The 16,974-nt window shown below is 40.0% G+C and overlaps 1 protein-coding gene across 6 annotated transcripts in view; it reads right to left on the reverse strand.

Annotated features, from left to right (window-relative positions):
• LOC114702493 (serine/threonine-protein kinase TNNI3K) overlaps nt 1-16,974 on the reverse strand; it is a 273,778-nt gene that overhangs the window by 230,155 nt on the left and 26,649 nt on the right. For all 6 annotated transcript variants that reach the window (XM_028882930.2, XM_028882931.2, XM_028882932.2 and 3 more), the window contains exon 5: nt 16,431-16,541. In XM_028882930.2, coding sequence (XP_028738763.1) covers nt 16,431-16,541 — 111 coding nt within the window. The remainder of the gene's footprint in view (nt 1-16,430; nt 16,542-16,974) is intronic.

The following is a 16,974-nucleotide window of genomic DNA, read 5'->3' on the forward strand; positions in this document are numbered from 1 at the left end:
TAAAAGCATCAAACAGAAGTGTCTACCATGTCATGACCCTGCTGGGAGAAAAAGAAGACTTCCAGGCAAGGGGTACTAGTAATAAAGAGGACCATTTTATAATGACTAAGAGCTAACGTCACTGGAAAGACACAGCAATTCTGTAATACATCACGTACACCTCATTAACGTGAGCTGCAAAATAGAAACAAAGCACTGAGAACCCAAGGGGAACACAGATATGCAGTCCTCCAGTGGGAGGGCCTAAGCACCGCCTCTTAACAGATGGGAGAAATGCGTGGAACACTACCTGATCAACAAGTTCAGCAAATCGGGCACTGGTGGCAAGTGCGGAACTACGGAGGGGCACCTGCCAAACTGACCATGTGCCGAGTCCAGACGCAAGCCACTCTGAAGTTCTAATTCAAGCTGAAATCTCTGACCATAGAGGAGTCACATTAGAAATGAGTTGTATAAAAAATTACAGCGGGCTGGAGAGATGGCTCAGAGGTTAAGAGCACTGACTACTCTTCCAGAGGTCCTGAGTTCAATTCCCAGCAACCACATGGTGGCTCACAACCATCTGTAGTGAGATCTGGTGCCCTCGTCTGTCATGCAGGCATACATGCAGAACACTCTATATGTAATAAATAAATAAGTATTTAAAAAAAATATAGCAACTCCCAAACTATTTAAGCAGTAGAAAGTACAGGATCCAATGACAAAGAAAGAAATCACAGGGAAACCAGAAAATGTTCCGTTGTGAGTGTGAGGATTCATCCAAGCTGCGGGTGACAGCACTAGCAGCATGTGTAGATGCCCACAGAGGCCAGAGGAGGTTATCAGATCATCCAAGAACTAGAGTTGTACAAGAGGTTGTGAATCGACTGATGTGAGTGCTGGGCACCGAAATCAGGTCTCTCCTTTGGAAAAGCAGCAAGCGCTCTTAACTACTGGGCCATCTCTCTGACTCCTTCCTTTTCCTAATGACTGAGATTTGGACTGGGGTGAGATGGGCTCTCAATGACTAAATTTGCATTTCTCTCATGAATAAGGATGTTGAGCACTTTTTTATGTGTTTATTGGTGGTTTGTATTTCATCTCTTGAGAACTGTTTGTTTTATTAGTGCATTTATCAGCAGGATTGCTTGGTTTCTTAAGGTTTAAGTTCTTTGAATGGTCTAGATATTAGTACTCTGTCAGATGTGTAGCTAGCAAAGTTATCCTCATGCCCCGTAGGCTGCCCTTTCCCTCTGCAACTTCCTTTGATGCACAGAAACTTTTTAATTTTATGTAATCCCATCTGTCAATTGTTGGTTTTATTTCCTAAAGTATTATATTCCTTGTAGGAAAATCCTTGCCTACTCCTGTGCCTTGAAGTGGTTTTCTTGAGCATGTTTAGAGTTCCTGAACTTAAATTAAAGTCTTTCATCAATTTTGAATCACTTTTTCATCTAGGATGAGAGAGATAAGGCTTCATTTCATCCTGTACATGTGGAAATCTGTTTTGTCAGCACTATTGGTTAGAAGGGGCCTTTTCTCCCACGGCGTTTAAGAAAACTTTGTCACAAGTCAGATGTCTGTAGCTATATGAGCTAAACTCAGAGCCCTCTCTTCACGTGGCTCTTCTTACACCTGTGGCTTGCTGGTTTTGTTACTAGGACTGTAATGCTACTTGAGACCAGTGTAGAAAACCTCTAGCAATTCTTGTTTTCCTTGGGATCACATTGGCTAACACGTATTGATTCATGTGGGGAGGCTAAAAGAAGAAAAGAACGCAACCTTTACTGAAGATTGATGGAATTGTTAGATTTTTGTCTAATTTAGTTAACTAAGCATTTTAAGTCTTTCTGACCTTACTTTACATTTGTAATTAAGTTGATTCCAGTACCAGTGTCTTAATAACATCTACATTAAAATGTCGTCATCATTGATTCCAGAGTCAGAAGTCTAACACATCAGCAAGATAAGTGTAAAATGCAAACTGCTTCAGGTAAAAACTGTACCATGAACATACCCCTGAGTCTCTTGTGTATCAGGTGCTGAGAGTGCTCAGCCTGTTCTGGGTGGCTACTCTGCCTGGCACATGAGAAGGTCTTACTTTCTGGCAATGCCTAGAAAAGTTTAAAGGCATTACCTGGGGGAAAAATGAGACATCACACTGAAAAGAAAATCTGGGGGCTTTCACTATAACCTTTTATAATCTCAGAACTGTGCTTTAGATTTCAGAAGGCCATGTTATTATGGTTACCTTCTTTTCTCTAAAGCAGTGACTCTTCCTTGCTAGATCAACACATTTACACCCTTTCCAGTATCATTAATCTGAAGGTTATGTATTTAGTTGAGCAACTTATTCATTGAAAAGATATAAAGTTTGAAGAGAGACCAGATTGATTTAATGTTGTTCTGTAAGTGTGGGGTCATTGAAGAATGGAATATGTATAAATAATCTCAAGATCTTTATCTCCTCTGACAGTTTATAATGGATACCAGGCTGCTAGTGAGGAGGCTGCATGGCAGAACAGATTTTATGCCAGGGAAAATGATTCTCATGTTAAACTAGAGACAACATTATTGATTAGAGTGGAGGTGAGAAAAGTTCTGTCTAGTCACAGAGAGATGTGTGCAGACCTACAAGATGAACGATGCTCCCCATGGTGTGGCAGACTTGTGACTGTTGGGTCATCAATCCAAACCCAGTTACTCTGTCTTTCTAGGGGAAAAATCTATCATCAGATGACGTCAAGTTTCCTCCTATTTTAAACAGGTCAAAAGTATGTTAGAGGAGGGGAGGGAAAGGGGGTAGATTTTAAACAGACAATTTCAGGTCATCCTTCAGAAGTCTCTACAAAGTCAATTGTAAAAATTGGATTTTCTGGGCCCCTTTTCTATTTCTTTACCCCAAAGATATCCACTTAACTATTTGACTACTTCTTTGAGGGCTTATATTCTATATTCTTATAATAATTTTTAATAATTACATACATTATTTTGAATAATGTATATAATTATTTAAAAATGTATTGCTGTGTTCTTCTTAAAAACATGTTATGTGCCAGATGATGCCATGAGCTTCCCTCTGGCTTCTCCTACTACTCACATATACCTTTTTGCTGTCTTGCAGAACATAAATTCTTGTTAAAAATAGTTTATGGCTTTATTGTGGTGTGGTAACAAACAAAATGTAACTATTATGTTCAGTGTGATATAATGACATTGTAATTGAGCTAATTTACATATTTGTCATTGTTTTCACATATTTATTGGTCATCTATATTTCTTCTTTTAAAAATAACTATTTGGATGTTTGACTTATTTTTAAATTGGTATATCTATAGTCTCTTTAAGGAGTTGATTGAGTTTCTTATGAATTTTGGCTATTAGCCTCAAGCTTCCCATCAGGTATATGGCTAGCAAATATCTTCTTCTGTGACAAAGAATTTCTTTCTCTTGACTATTTTAATTAGGTGTGATTTCATTTTCTAACTTTGATTCTGTTCTCTCTACATTGAGATTATATCAAAAGCATAACATAAATATTTTAACTATGTATTCTTCAAGTAATTTTTCAGTTCTTGATCTTAAAGTTTAAATCTAGTCTATTTTGAGTTGATTTTTACTATTTGTGTGCATGCTTTGTTTTGTTTTTGTTTTTGCTGTTGTTGTTTTGTTTTTCAAGACAAGGTTTCTCTGTGTAGTGCTGGCTGTCCTAAAACTGGCCCTATAGACCAGGTTGGCCTCCAACTCAGAGATTCACCTGCCTCTGTCTCCAAAATGCTGGCAATAAGGGCATCGGTCAGCACCGCCCAGTTCTTACTTTTTTTATTAGATTTGTTATATTATTTTTAACTTGTGTAGGTGGTGTGTCTGTATTCTGGTATGTGCACAGGAATGCAGGTGCCTGCAGAGCCAGAGATGCTGTATTCCCTGGAGCTGGAATTTACATGGCTATGAGCCTCCACCTGATGTGGTGATGAAAATGAAGCTTGTTTTTGGAAGATGCTCTCAGCCACTGAGCCACATCTCCAGCCGACATGTCAGGTGTTTCTGAGGGTCCAGTCCTATCCTTCCACATGTAGACAGATAGTTTTATCTATATTTTATGTTGACGGGCAGCCTTCCTCCATGTGTGGAACCTGTGAAGAGCCAGTGCTGTCCTTGGCGGCTCCTCATATGTGAAATGTTCTTTCCTGCTGGTGTTGTCTGCATTCATCCATTTGACTTCTGAGAGTTTGGTCTTAAATTATCTGAATTAGCAGCTCTTCCTGTGTAATATGCTCTTTTTTTGGATAGGAATTCTCTTTTTCCTTTCCAGATTAGGAAGTTTCCTGCCATTATTCCTGTAAATAGGCTGTTTTTCTTTCTCTTTGGACTTCCACTAAGCGTGTCTGGGTGTACACACAGCACTGTTTAAGAACTGTAGATTTTCTTCTCTTTTCTATGGTGATATTTTATTTGTACTGAAATGTGATTTTATTTGTATGTTAATAAATAAAGTTGCCTGGGGGTCAGAGCTATTAGTAAGCCATAGCAGAAACTGGGCGGTGGTGGTGCACACCTTTAATCCCAGCACTTGGTAGGCAGAGCTAGGTAGATCTCTGTGTGTTCAAGGATACAGCCAGCATGGAGACACACGCCTTTAATCTCAATACCAACCATAGAAGTCCTGGAGGTCTGTATAGATGGGCAGTGGTGAGGAGGTCATGTGGTTGGGTTTACAACCAATGAGAAGGCAGAATAGAAAGTCAATAAAAAGGACAAACACACAGGATGTAGGTCTCTTGCTGAGGAGGACAGCAGAGGCAGTGAAGGGTAAGGTTTTTAGCTCTTAGCTATTGCTTTGACCTCTTGGGCTTTCGTCTTTGCATTGGTTCTGTGTTTCTTATTGAATAAGATGGTTACTTCTACACTTTTCCATTCTTTTTCCCCCTCTGACTAGGTGCTTCCAAATGACTTGACTGAACTTGAAGAGTCTTTCACCTCAGCTGCTGAAGTTCTCTGTGAAGTTGCCTGTTTCAGTCACTGTGTTCCTTGAGTTCTTTTATTTCTATTTGGCTCTTGGGTTTCTGGGATGCACTTTTTGTACTTTGAGTTTAATTTTGATTCACTGTTCTGTTTGGTTGTTCAACCCTCTTCTCATGTGACTCTCAGCTTCATTAAGGTGATTATTTTGAGGTCCTTATCAGGGAGTGTGTAGATGTTCATTTCTTTAGTGTCTGGTATGGAGATTTTATCTTGTTGCTTTTCTAGCATCATAGTCTGTGACCATCTGTGGTCCTTGTGACTTCATGTTGATACTTGTACATTTGTGGACAGAACATCTCTTCTAGGACTTAAGATTGATTTACATGTGTGAAATCCTTTACCAGTCAGTCTGCCCAAGGATTTTAGGATGGCCAGCTATCTGGTTAGATCACAAAGAGTATTTCTGCTAGTCTTTAGACAGACATGCTGCATCTTAGGTCAGTACATAAGCCTGGGCTCCCAAGTGTCCATATTGTGTCTTGTTCTTAGGGCTAGATCTGAAACCCAAGTCAACTGGTGTAGGATTAAACCTTGAGTCTCCATGAGCAGTCCTGGTGTCCTGGTCTAGAATAGGGTAAGGGATGTTAGAATTTGGATCTCCAAAAGCCAGCCTGGAATCTTGGCTTACAATATCTGACCTACATCTTCAGTTAGTTTAGAAGTTTAGTATGTAGGCTCAACTTGGAAATTCAGCTAATGGAGACAGTTTGGCTTTAGGTTTGGACAAAAATATGTATTGTTAGGAGTGGGACTATAAACCATGGCAATGATGGAGCCTCATTCTCTGAAGCCTCATCTGCCCCTTGGATTTGAGTCTAAAGTTTGGAGAAGACATCCTGGCACCAGGGCAGGATGAGAACCTGGGACCATAGGGGCTTGCCAGACCACGAGGTCACTGAGGTCTATTGTGAAGAGGATGTTCCATCCATATTCCACTTCCACATGGGGTGTCTCTCTTCTATGTTGTTCTAACTGTGACTGGGCTTTGGGGTGGGATAATTCTCTCCACTCTATGAAATTGTCTCCCTAACTTCTTCACCATACTTCCCTTTATTGAGACACTCCACTCTGATGTGATAACAGCTCTCCTGGAGTTCTAAGAATTTGAGAAGGTATTTTCTGGTATGAATGGTTGTTCAAATTGATATTTGTGTGAGGGAATGAGCATATGGAATTGCAATTGTTCCATCCTGAATGTCACTTGAGTATTTTCTTTGTACACGCTGTGATATTCACTTGCATTTTGTGTTTTTTAAAAGATTAATATGTATGAAGGCATTTATGAAAATTGCTTATGATTTTATACACTCCTTTCTTCATGAACAGTGTCATTATAATCTATCTCTTGTGCCTTTAAGGAAGAGACAGCTAATTTTCCCCATCCTGTATAATTTCTGAAATACTTCAGTAATCCTAAGTTTAGTCACTTAGCAAACACTTATTAAAAATCTACTGCAGAGCCAGACATAGTAGTGCATGCCTGTAATCACAGCACCCAGGAGGCCGAGTTAGGAAGAGCATGAGTTCAAAGCCGGCCTCAGCTACCTAGCATAGCCCCTGTTTCAGAGCAGAAAAGCAAAAAAAAACAAACAAACAAACAAAACAATCTAATACATACAAAAGCATATTCCAAGAACCTGTGAAGTCTATGAAGACTTTTTAAACATACCATTCACATACTCAAAAACATATGTAATAAAGGACCAAGTCAAGCCATGCTTCTGAGACAGGTGGACTTAAAAAATGCTATGCAGAAAGGTATCTAAAATGCTCTGGTTGATTAGAAGACAGAGCTACTTCAGGCTAGAGGGACTCAGCAGAGTGATAAATATATCTTTTTCTAGGCTTTGAGGATTCTTAGAAGGCACAGCATAAGGAGACTACAGTATGATAAAAAGCAGGGAACATTAAAATGGGAAGAGTTAATTTCATTCACAGCAAGTCTTGCAAAATAAATAATATTATGGCTCATAGCTACAAAGGAAGAGGGGATGGGTCATCTAGCCAGTGCGTTGGATTGGCAAGGCTTTGTCAATCAGGAAAGATTCTTTCCCAATGTCTTGCCTGCTTGAACCTAAAAGTTTTCAGGAGTTTTTAGAATTAAGTGGGATGTAAGCATTCCAGAACATTGTAGAAGAACTGTATCATTGTGAATGCAGAGAAAATGAGTACTCAGGAAAGTTCTGGACAACGTTTCCAGTTATTATCTTTATTTTGCTAAATTTCCCAGATAGCTCTATGTATATCTTTTCAGAGAGGACTTACATTAGTGAATTAAAGTGTGTAAATATAATAATTATTGCACTGCTTGGTATGGAGGTAAGAGAGGTAGAATCCAGTGATCTTGAGTGCATAGGGAAAAGGAAAAGGTATCAACATTTTATATGCTACAAAGTTCCCACTGAGCTGCTTGTCAGGGTAGCTCCAGAAGGTTTTGAGAACCTCCAGAAGTGAGAGCCTGCATGTTTTATGATGGCTATACTTGGCTGATACACACTTGTGCAAGAACAAATAGGAAGTAGAGGTAACATGCTTTTGAGGAACACCTTAGAAGAGAGAAGCCATGAGAGATAACTGGAGAGACTGCCATGATGCTCTAGACTCTTCCCTCATCAGTCTCCATCTCAGAGCTTTTCTGAAGGCTGTCAAGACATTGACCCAGAGTGAGATATGGATAACAAGTCACATGGTGTTCTTAAGAGGTCCAAATGTTTCCTTACTGATTCCCTGGAACCCCCGCCCCCCAGAATCAGTCATTCTTCTTAGGAGGGAGATAGATCTCACCGTCTACTACAGCATTCAAAGATCTGGTAGAGAATACAGATCTTTCCACTGCTTCATGATCAGCAAGGATTATTTCCACTTTGCTGATATATCACATACTGTGTGAGTATGTGTACATATGTGTGCATATCTGTGTATGTATGTATATAAGTATATGTGTGGGTGCATGTGTATGTTGGTGTGCATATATGTGTATATAAGTACATGTGCACATGTGTATGTTTGTGTTCATATGTGTGTATGCATGTGTATATGTGTCTACGTGTGTGTATGTATATGTGTATGTGTGATATGTTTCTTTGTAGGATGTATAGAAGACTGAGAATGTATGAATCAATCTTCGTACCTAGAAAATTGGGAGAGAAGCAGATTTTCACAAAACATTAACTGGTTACAAAGGATGTCTCATTTTGGGTTGATTTGATTAGCAATAATCTTTGAATCTAATTTCTCAGGTAATGCTTCTTTCGTCACTTTCCAGGATAGCAAGCTGATTATCACCTCATTTACATTTTTATTAGCCCATAAAGCTTTGCTGGCGTGTATCCTTCTATCTCACGCCCAAAGCAATACTTACCATCTAATAGTAGCTAATGCAGGCTATGTCAAAGGTCTCAGTGAACGCTAGGGCTCTCTTAATTCATGTCTTACAAATCTTACATGCTTGAAGCTTTGCCTGTAAGACTGTAAAATAAGCTGATTATGAGGAATAACCTATTATCCTATCTCAGCCTCCAGATCGAAAGCCTAGACAGCAAGACAAGGCCTCTACTTTTAATAAAAGAAGATGCTGCAGCATGGGACGCAAGGATTGGGAGCACAGACTCTCTGCTTTAACTCATGAGGAAACCACTTTTGAATACCACAGAAGATGTGATGTTCCTCAGTGGTTTGCTGTGTACGGCTGCGTGTTTGTTCAATAAAGTTTCAGCTTCACGAACTAACCACGTGACACAGTGGATGTCAGCTTTGTCATCGGGGAGTGACGGCTTAAAGCACACATGGGAATATGTACAACTAATTCTGGTTTATGGGAATTAGATCATTGATGAGATCCACTGGTGTGATATTTAAGTAATAACTTGTATGCTGGACTGGAGGTCACTGCCCACATTGGTCTCTATCTAAATTATTATGGTCTGGAGGGCTCACATTTCATGGAAAAATTTAGATTTATTTCTTGATATGAAAAATTTCAAACTCTTTTTAAAATACCCATGAGATGTATTCTGGAATTTGCCAGGGAAAATTGCTGGGGGTCGAGCTGTGGTTACCTCAGACTTGGGTCTTGAAGCCCTGCCTCTCATACTCTAAAACGGGACTTACTTAGAAACTGTATCTTAAACAAGTGATTGAGTTAAAATGTGATCACTAAGTGAGCTCTGATCCACTGACTATTGTTCTTGGGAGATGAGAAAACAGGGACAGAGATAGAAGTCACAGAGGCAAATGTTGAGGTGTGACCATAACAACAGTGAGAAAGTCCCCACCTGCAGACCAAGGAATAGGTCCATGAAAAAAACAAGCTTTCCTACCCCATGGTTTGGCAATTAAAGGTACTCTTCCCAATATTCATTCAGTCAGATGTCTCTTTTTAATCTTCCTGATCCTAATAAATTCTAGGTCAATATCTCATAAATTTGAATGTTTGGGAGAACCCAGGGTGGGAGGGTCAGTAAGATGAATTGGCAGATGAAGACTATAGGTCCTACTTCCAGAGGGATGAACATGTTCTGAAATTAGATTGTCAAGACATCTATCCAGCTCCGTGACCATGCTAAATCGACATTGACTTGTGCAGTATGGTTTTGCACAACAGAGGTGTTAAATCTGTAATGCATAATCAGAAATGTATCACAGTCTTACAGAGACACCAGGACACCATTGTGCTTTATTGTGAAGATTCAGATCTGCATAAACAGAATGCTTTCCTGACATGGGTTAAGCTTCCATCTATCATGCTCCAAGCTTGCATTTCTGTCAGGTGAGATGACAGAGCCATTCTTGGACTGAGAAAAGGGTAGCTAGCCTCCATGAGGACTTGAACAGTTACTAATTTTATCATCTAAAATGACTTGCTGGGTTCCCCCGTGTTTTTGGTTTTCTGTTTGTTTTGCCTGATAAAAATGAAGAGAAAGTCCCGAAGGAGGCTTAAGTCTGTATATTATTTGATATAAGTTACTACTGAAAGGTCTTGGGTTGTGGCTCAAGAGGGACACTGAGGCAGAATGTCTTTAGTGTAAGAAACTTATTGGTTATTTATTGGGTATTAACACAGAATTCTGTGTTAACAGAGCATAGTGGGGACTCAGAAGAGACTTCAGTTCCATGAGATGAAGCAGGGGTTCCTTATTATGGGTCTCAGAACGGGGAAATTTCCATAGCACTGTTTGCAGTTAGCCTTTCTCTGATTCCTGGGTGGCAGGTGAGCCTGGGAGCCAGGGCCAGTAAACTTCCATTGGAGAAGTGAGCACTAGGGTGCTTGGTGCTCTCTGGTATGAGGGCACCTATTAGAAGGCGGTAGTTGATTCTCAGACTAGGTGCCCGTGGAAGTCTTGCCACTTCTCCCACAGCTGTGGAAGAGAGAGAAAGAGGTGGCCACAGGTGGGTGTAGCCCCATCAGCCTCTAGCTCAAACTCAACAGCTATCCCTTCAATGTGTTAATTTTTAATTGTTTTGTCTTATTATTTGTTCACAAGATACTGGAGGCAGATATAGTCCTATTACACTATCAATTCATCAGCAAAAAGGAGAACATATGAGCAAGGTGGAGAGATAGAAGAAACAAACGTACATGACAACTTAAGTTTTCTCTTGTCTGTACCTCTGGGGAGAAGACTAATGCCATTGCAAGAGAAGTAATGTGGAGGGCACTGGGAGATTTTTGGTAAACAAAACTCTCTACCAAAACCCTGAGATGATTTAGTTAAGATTGCGTTGAAAACCATTAACTATATTTTCTTGAAATTCCAAAATAACTAGAAGTGCTTTGAGCCATGCTTGGGTGAGTGTTTACAAGCTTAAAAGGAGAACTGGCAGGACAGTGTAGACGAATTTCTAAACGACCTTATTAAATAAAAAACACAGAGCCAAATATAGGAGTGAAAGCCTTAGAGATCAGAGAAACAGTGATAGCTACCAACCTCACCTCTCCATTATGGGGTCAAAAATGGCCTTTAACAACAGAGAAACTCCAGGCTTTAGAAGAACTGGTATAAGAGCAGTTAAATGCTCAACATATTGAAGAATTAACCAGCTCTTGGAATTCTTCTGTATTTGTTATTAAAAAGAAATCAGGTAAATGGAGAATGGCAACAGACCTAAAAGCAATTAACAAAGTAATTCAGCCAATGGGCTTTCTACAATCTGGAATTCCTTTGCCTACTCTGCCACCATTTTCTGGCCTCTATAACTAGTGGCTGTTCTGTTCTCTGACCCCAGATAAGTTTATTAGGGTGCACAATATATTAGGGAACACATTACCACCACAGGACAGAATACCTTCAAGGTGAATGTGATGCCTTTACCTTCCCGGGGTCTCTCCAGACCTATGCCTATCTTTGAAAAATGAATCCCTCCACCCTCTACATCGTATATGGGGTCTTGGCTGCTGTCTTGTTTTCCTTTGCTGTTGGAAAGTAACCTACTGCTACTGGTGATTGATTAGTCTACTGGTAGATGCAGAAAGAACTGCAGGGAAAACAGTTTGACAATGTTCTACAGAGCTAAATGATTAGGAACAGAGCACTGTGTGTGTGTGTACATGTGTGTCTGTGTTTTTCAGATGTGTGTATCTCTATGTATGAGTCTCTTTATTTATCATCTATCTATCCATCCATCTGTCTGTCCATCCATCCATCCATCCATCTCTCTATTTATCTATCTACCTATCTATATGTATACATATATTATATATGTGTGTGTGTGTGTGTGTGTGTGAGTGTGTGAGTGTGTTTGTGTGTGTGTCTCTGTATGCATTATATCTTACTGAGTCCTTGCCATCAGACAATAAAGACCAAGTAAATTTCTCTTTGATTCAGTCAATGATGCTTTAATTGTTGGTGTATTGATTCCTGAACTTTATTTGTGGCTATGTGAACACATTTTCTTTGTGTTTTGTGAAGATAAGTCCTGCTTTAGTAATAAGTATGAGTCACTGTGGATTACTGTCCCATTATTTATAAAATTGTGTCTTTGAATTTGGATTATGTAAATGAAAATTCCTGAAAAGAAGTTCTGTCCAGCTGTGTCCAAACACTCCTCGGAGGAGTCTGTGTCTGCAGAAAGTGATGGAACAATTGGAATTTCAGTGCTGTGGAGAGGTTGGAATTCTGCACCTTCAGAGTGTAATCACCTTACCTTGGGCTGGTGTTAGCCTTCTGGAACGCTGTTCCGTGCTCCGCTCTGCACTCCCATCTATAATGATAAATAAAACCCTCTGGAAGCTATTAACTGCAGAGCACTAAGAATGACATCAGATGGCATCTTGGACTTATAGAATTGCTCCCCCAATGTCAGTGTGCATGTGTCTCTGGTGTACCCACCAATGTATTTTAAACTTGACTTGATCTATGAATTTCTAAAAACTTCATGAAGCTGCTTCTATTTTGGAATGTGGAATTTGGGGTAGCTTAAATGTGTGTGCCCAAGCCATGGTCACTCAAAATGGCTCCAGAATAAATTGTTTCTTATTCCCCTTAAGGTGAGAGCGGTGCTTTGACAGTGACCAGGTGCAATCCTGCCTTGTTAATTTCTTCATTATCTGAATGCCCTACACAGTGATCATCATTCAACTTTCCAACCCTTAGTTTCTTCATTGTATAAGCTGAGATTAATATTAGTATTCTCAGAGGACACCAAACAGCACATCACAGCAACAGAGAAATAGCAAACCTAAGCCATTCTCTTCTATTTTCCATGCTCAAAAGATTGTGTGATGTATGTCCATGCCCATGCCCCAAGGGAAGAGAGTTCAGTGCATGTTTATTGATTGTCTGGGCCTTGTATAAATCAATATATGTATATGAATTGATAGATGGATTAATCAGAGAAACATTTGAGCCATAGACAACTGATATTTTCCTCCCTTTTACAGCATAGTAAATTCACATCTGAGCCTCAGCTTGCAATCCACATGTCTGAGAACCTGCAGCCTGTGCAGTCTTCCATTATTGAAGCAGACAGCTGCCTCAGTCAATGGAGATTTCACTGTAAAATTGTTTAACAGAACCCACTGTAATTACAGGGGACAGACATTAATAGAGGGTCTGAATTTGATATGTGGAGACAAAGGGTCCTGTCAGACCCAGTATCATGCATTGTTTCACAAAGAAGGTGGGCAACAAAGGCCTTCACTACTGATGAAAGGCAGCTCCCCCTCATCCAGTGGCATCACCCCACCCACTGCCTCAAGAGTAAAATAGAGCAGTGTGTACCACCTGTGCTTGGCTCGGTAAGGACACTGTACATGTTGCCCATGTCATAACCAGACGCTTCATCCCATTGGTTTTCCTCAGTGCTGAGACAGTAGTCTCTCCCAGCTCCCTAGAACATTAGGGGCCTCTGATTTAAAGATCCTCTTTGAACTCATTCTTCCATTCTTCAGCCTAATTCAACTGTTGTTATGTTTCCTACTTCCATTGCTGCATACAACTTTAAAGGATATATAGTAAAAGGAAACTTCTCCATTAGTTAATTACCAGTTAAATGTTATCATTTCTTATTCACAGAATGTGAGTTCTGTGGTACCTATGGGCAGCACTGAAATTTATGCACCTGGCTTTCCTGGTGCCTATGGTGAGGTTTGCTTTACCTCATAAACTAAGTGCAGTGAGTAATTAGAGAATAAGATAGAAGAGTTACGGCAACATACTACAATAAAACTTAGTCTAACCTTAACAGTTATTTCTAGAATTTCTCATGTAATGTTTTCAGGCTGCAGTTGACTCTGGCTAACTAAAAACTCAGGAATGGAAACCACACTGAAGGAGAGGCCATGACGTGAATACTGCACAGCTACACTGGAAACTCATTCCAAAACCAACATGCTGGAGCAGCTGACTCCTTCTCATGTGGACCAAGAGAAGAATATATTGAAAATATTCACTGCAACTGGTAGTTCTGAAATGAATAAGCCACAAACTTTACATTTTTAAACATACTTTTAAAATTTGTATTGATGTTTGTCTATGTGTGTAAATGGCACACGTGTCCAGTTGTTCATGTCAAATGTGCATGGCCTTTGGTGGCCAGAAAAGGGCATCAAATCCCCTGGAGCTGGAGGTACAGGTGGTTGTGGGCTGCCTGATGTGGTTGCTGGGAATAGGACTCAGCTCTTTTCCAAGAGGATTGATGAGCCATCTTTCCAGCTCAAAAATTTATAATTGAATATGGTGATTTTAGGGTTGTTTTTGTTTGTAGGTAGCATTTCACATCATTATTTTTATCTGATCAATAACTTAATTAGTAAGGTATAAGAAGAGAACAAAGATGCTCTGTCTAAACCCGTTTAACAAACAGTTGGTTATTGACTATAGGAGTCATTAAGCTTTGTCCACTGTGTAAGGAGGGAAATTGGGTAACACACCAAGAAATTAAAACTGGTAGAAACCTTCCTGAAATAATTTCAGTAGCGTTTGCCCTGATCAGGTGACATCAGTGTCATGTTCTGTCTGTGTCCGAGTTACAACCCAAGAAAAAACAGCCATTTGAAGACACTGTGAAGAGACCAGCTTGCTAAAGACCCCTTGCAAATACATGATTTCACTAAAGGTTGGACTTTCATGGGAGTGCAGCCTTCATTCTCCAGTTCTCCTACTCAGATTTTTTAATGTTTATGGCTTTAGTTGAATTTTTTTTTATGGAGGAGAAGAAAATGCATTTAAGCGAATTTACTGAGATTTTTATCTCTCCTTGTAAGTAGTGCAAAGTGACTCTGTATACTTACAATATATCTGGATCCCTGGATTAATTTTGTAGTGAGTAAGGTTTTATAGTATTGAGAAAGAATAACATAAAGGAAATTCTTTTGTTCTCAACAAGAGACTGTTGAATGTGAGGACCTATTGAGTGGCATTGTTAGGAGATACGGCTCAAATGTATTCCATAGATGTTATATACGGTTTTATTTGTGTCTCTGTTCACACTTGGTTGAGGGATTGTGTGTTCCTGGAAAAAGGTGCAGTTTAATGTGGAAGGTGATAATTTTAACTATTTAATAAGGAGGTGGAAAGCATCTTTATTACTTCATTGAGTTTCCCAGTCTGGCATGTCTTAGCAGACTATGAGAGCAGTGGGGCCTTGAAAACAATGGCCAAGATTCCAGACAGATCTTTACCCAGGGGGTCTGTGACTGTAAGACAATTTTTCTCAGGAGACACAATATGATATCTAATTTAGCAGGGACAATAAAAACCACTCATGAGTATTTGTAAAGTTAACCAATATTATCACAGTAGTCTGTTTAAAATTTAATACTTTGACAAAGTTAGGAGGAGATCTGGATATGTCCTCATGACTTTCTCTGACGCTGCCTCCAGCACAGCCCCGGTGGCTCCTGTGGTTCCTCCTAGCCTTTGCGTGCATTCACTCTCCTGCTGGTGCTCCTCCACTGTCAAAGCTGCCTCTGGCCTCTGGCTCACTATCACCATCCTTCAGACCCTTTGACACAGACATATGTAAATGATTCCCACTTCTCACTTTATCATTCTATAGTCCTCACTGGTGATTCAAATTGTATAACATTTTCTTCTCTTCGTTTTCTGACTTCTTGTTTACAGCTCTGCCGCACAGAATGGAGAACTGGGTCCGCTGTCATAGTACTGCCAACCAGCACGCAGACAGTCTGGGGTACAATTCGTGTTAATAAGTGTTTCTTTTCTTTCTTTCTTTCTTTTTTTTATTTTTTTATTTTTTATTTTTTTTTTTCGAGACAGGGTTTCTCTGTGTAGCTTTGTGCCTTTCCTGGATCTCGCTCTGTAGACCAGGCTGGCCTCAAACTCACAGAGATCCGCCTGCCTCTGCCTCCCGAGTGCTGGGATTAAAGGCGTGTGCCACCACCGCCCAGCACAGTTTCTGCAAGTGATGTAGAAGTGAATAGACTAAAAAGAGACTTGCATCTCTCTTCGCTCTGTAGGAAGCAATCTCCAGAGTGTTGTGTGGAAAATTTAATTAAACATTGTAATGAGCCTACAGTCATTTTTCAGGAGTTGAACCCAGGACCTTGCATGTGTAAGGCAATATTCAACCACTGAGCTATATCCCAATCCTCTATTACTGTTTTCCAAATAAAGCAGGTCATGAGAGTCAGCAACTTCCTCAAAGTTAGAAGAGAAAGCTGTGGAGACTGAGCTGCCTGAATCCAAAGCATTTGCTCTCAATCACTGCACAACACCTCTTATATCCAGACATCTTAATATTAATTGATGGTTCAGAACATTGTTATATAATGAGCTGAACTCAGTATAAAATCACATTTATATAGCTAAATTTTACTGTCAGAGTAAATGAGCATGTCCAGCAGTTAAATAAAATATAAAACAGTTCCTAGGATCTGAAAAGTCAGTGTTTCAAACAACCAAGACAATTAGAAAAGACAGGCAGGCCATATTCTTTTCTTCTCAGATGAGGGAGGTAAGACTCACCTCTGGGTGACCAGCTATTGCAGCAATGTGGAGGGCTGTGAGGCCACCATACCCCACTTGCTGGACATCTGCTCCACTATGCAACAGGGAAGTGATCAGCTCCGGGCTGTCCTGTAATGAGATACAACTTGAGTGGTTTTTTCTTTCCCCATTAATAGCAGGTGGGGAAGCTGTGCACAAGATGTTATTGATTCTTTACTTGGGTGAGGCTCAGATGCTCAAAGAAAGCCTGAGTATGACTTCTGGCCCAAGCTTGTATTAGCGAGCAGAATGGCTCAGGTGGCTTCGATGTAGGAACAAATGGCAGGATAGAGCAGCAGCATCAACCCTTACCACATAACTGTGAAAGGTGGAAAGAGCACTTGCCTAGGGCAAGGCTTTAGCAATAATATCAATCTTGCAAGTAGGTCACGCCAACAAATATGACTTCCCAGTAACTAAGATTAACCCCCAAAGAGGTAAAAAATTTACAGGAAGGGTATAAAGGTTTAATTTTTTAAGAATGAAGATGAAATATTTCTTCTAAGATAAAAATATAACCAAT

Source organism: Peromyscus leucopus, chromosome 6 (genome assembly GCF_004664715.2).
Source record: "Peromyscus leucopus breed LL Stock chromosome 6, UCI_PerLeu_2.1, whole genome shotgun sequence".
In the NCBI taxonomy this organism is placed as follows: Eukaryota; Metazoa; Chordata; class Mammalia; order Rodentia; family Cricetidae; genus Peromyscus; species Peromyscus leucopus.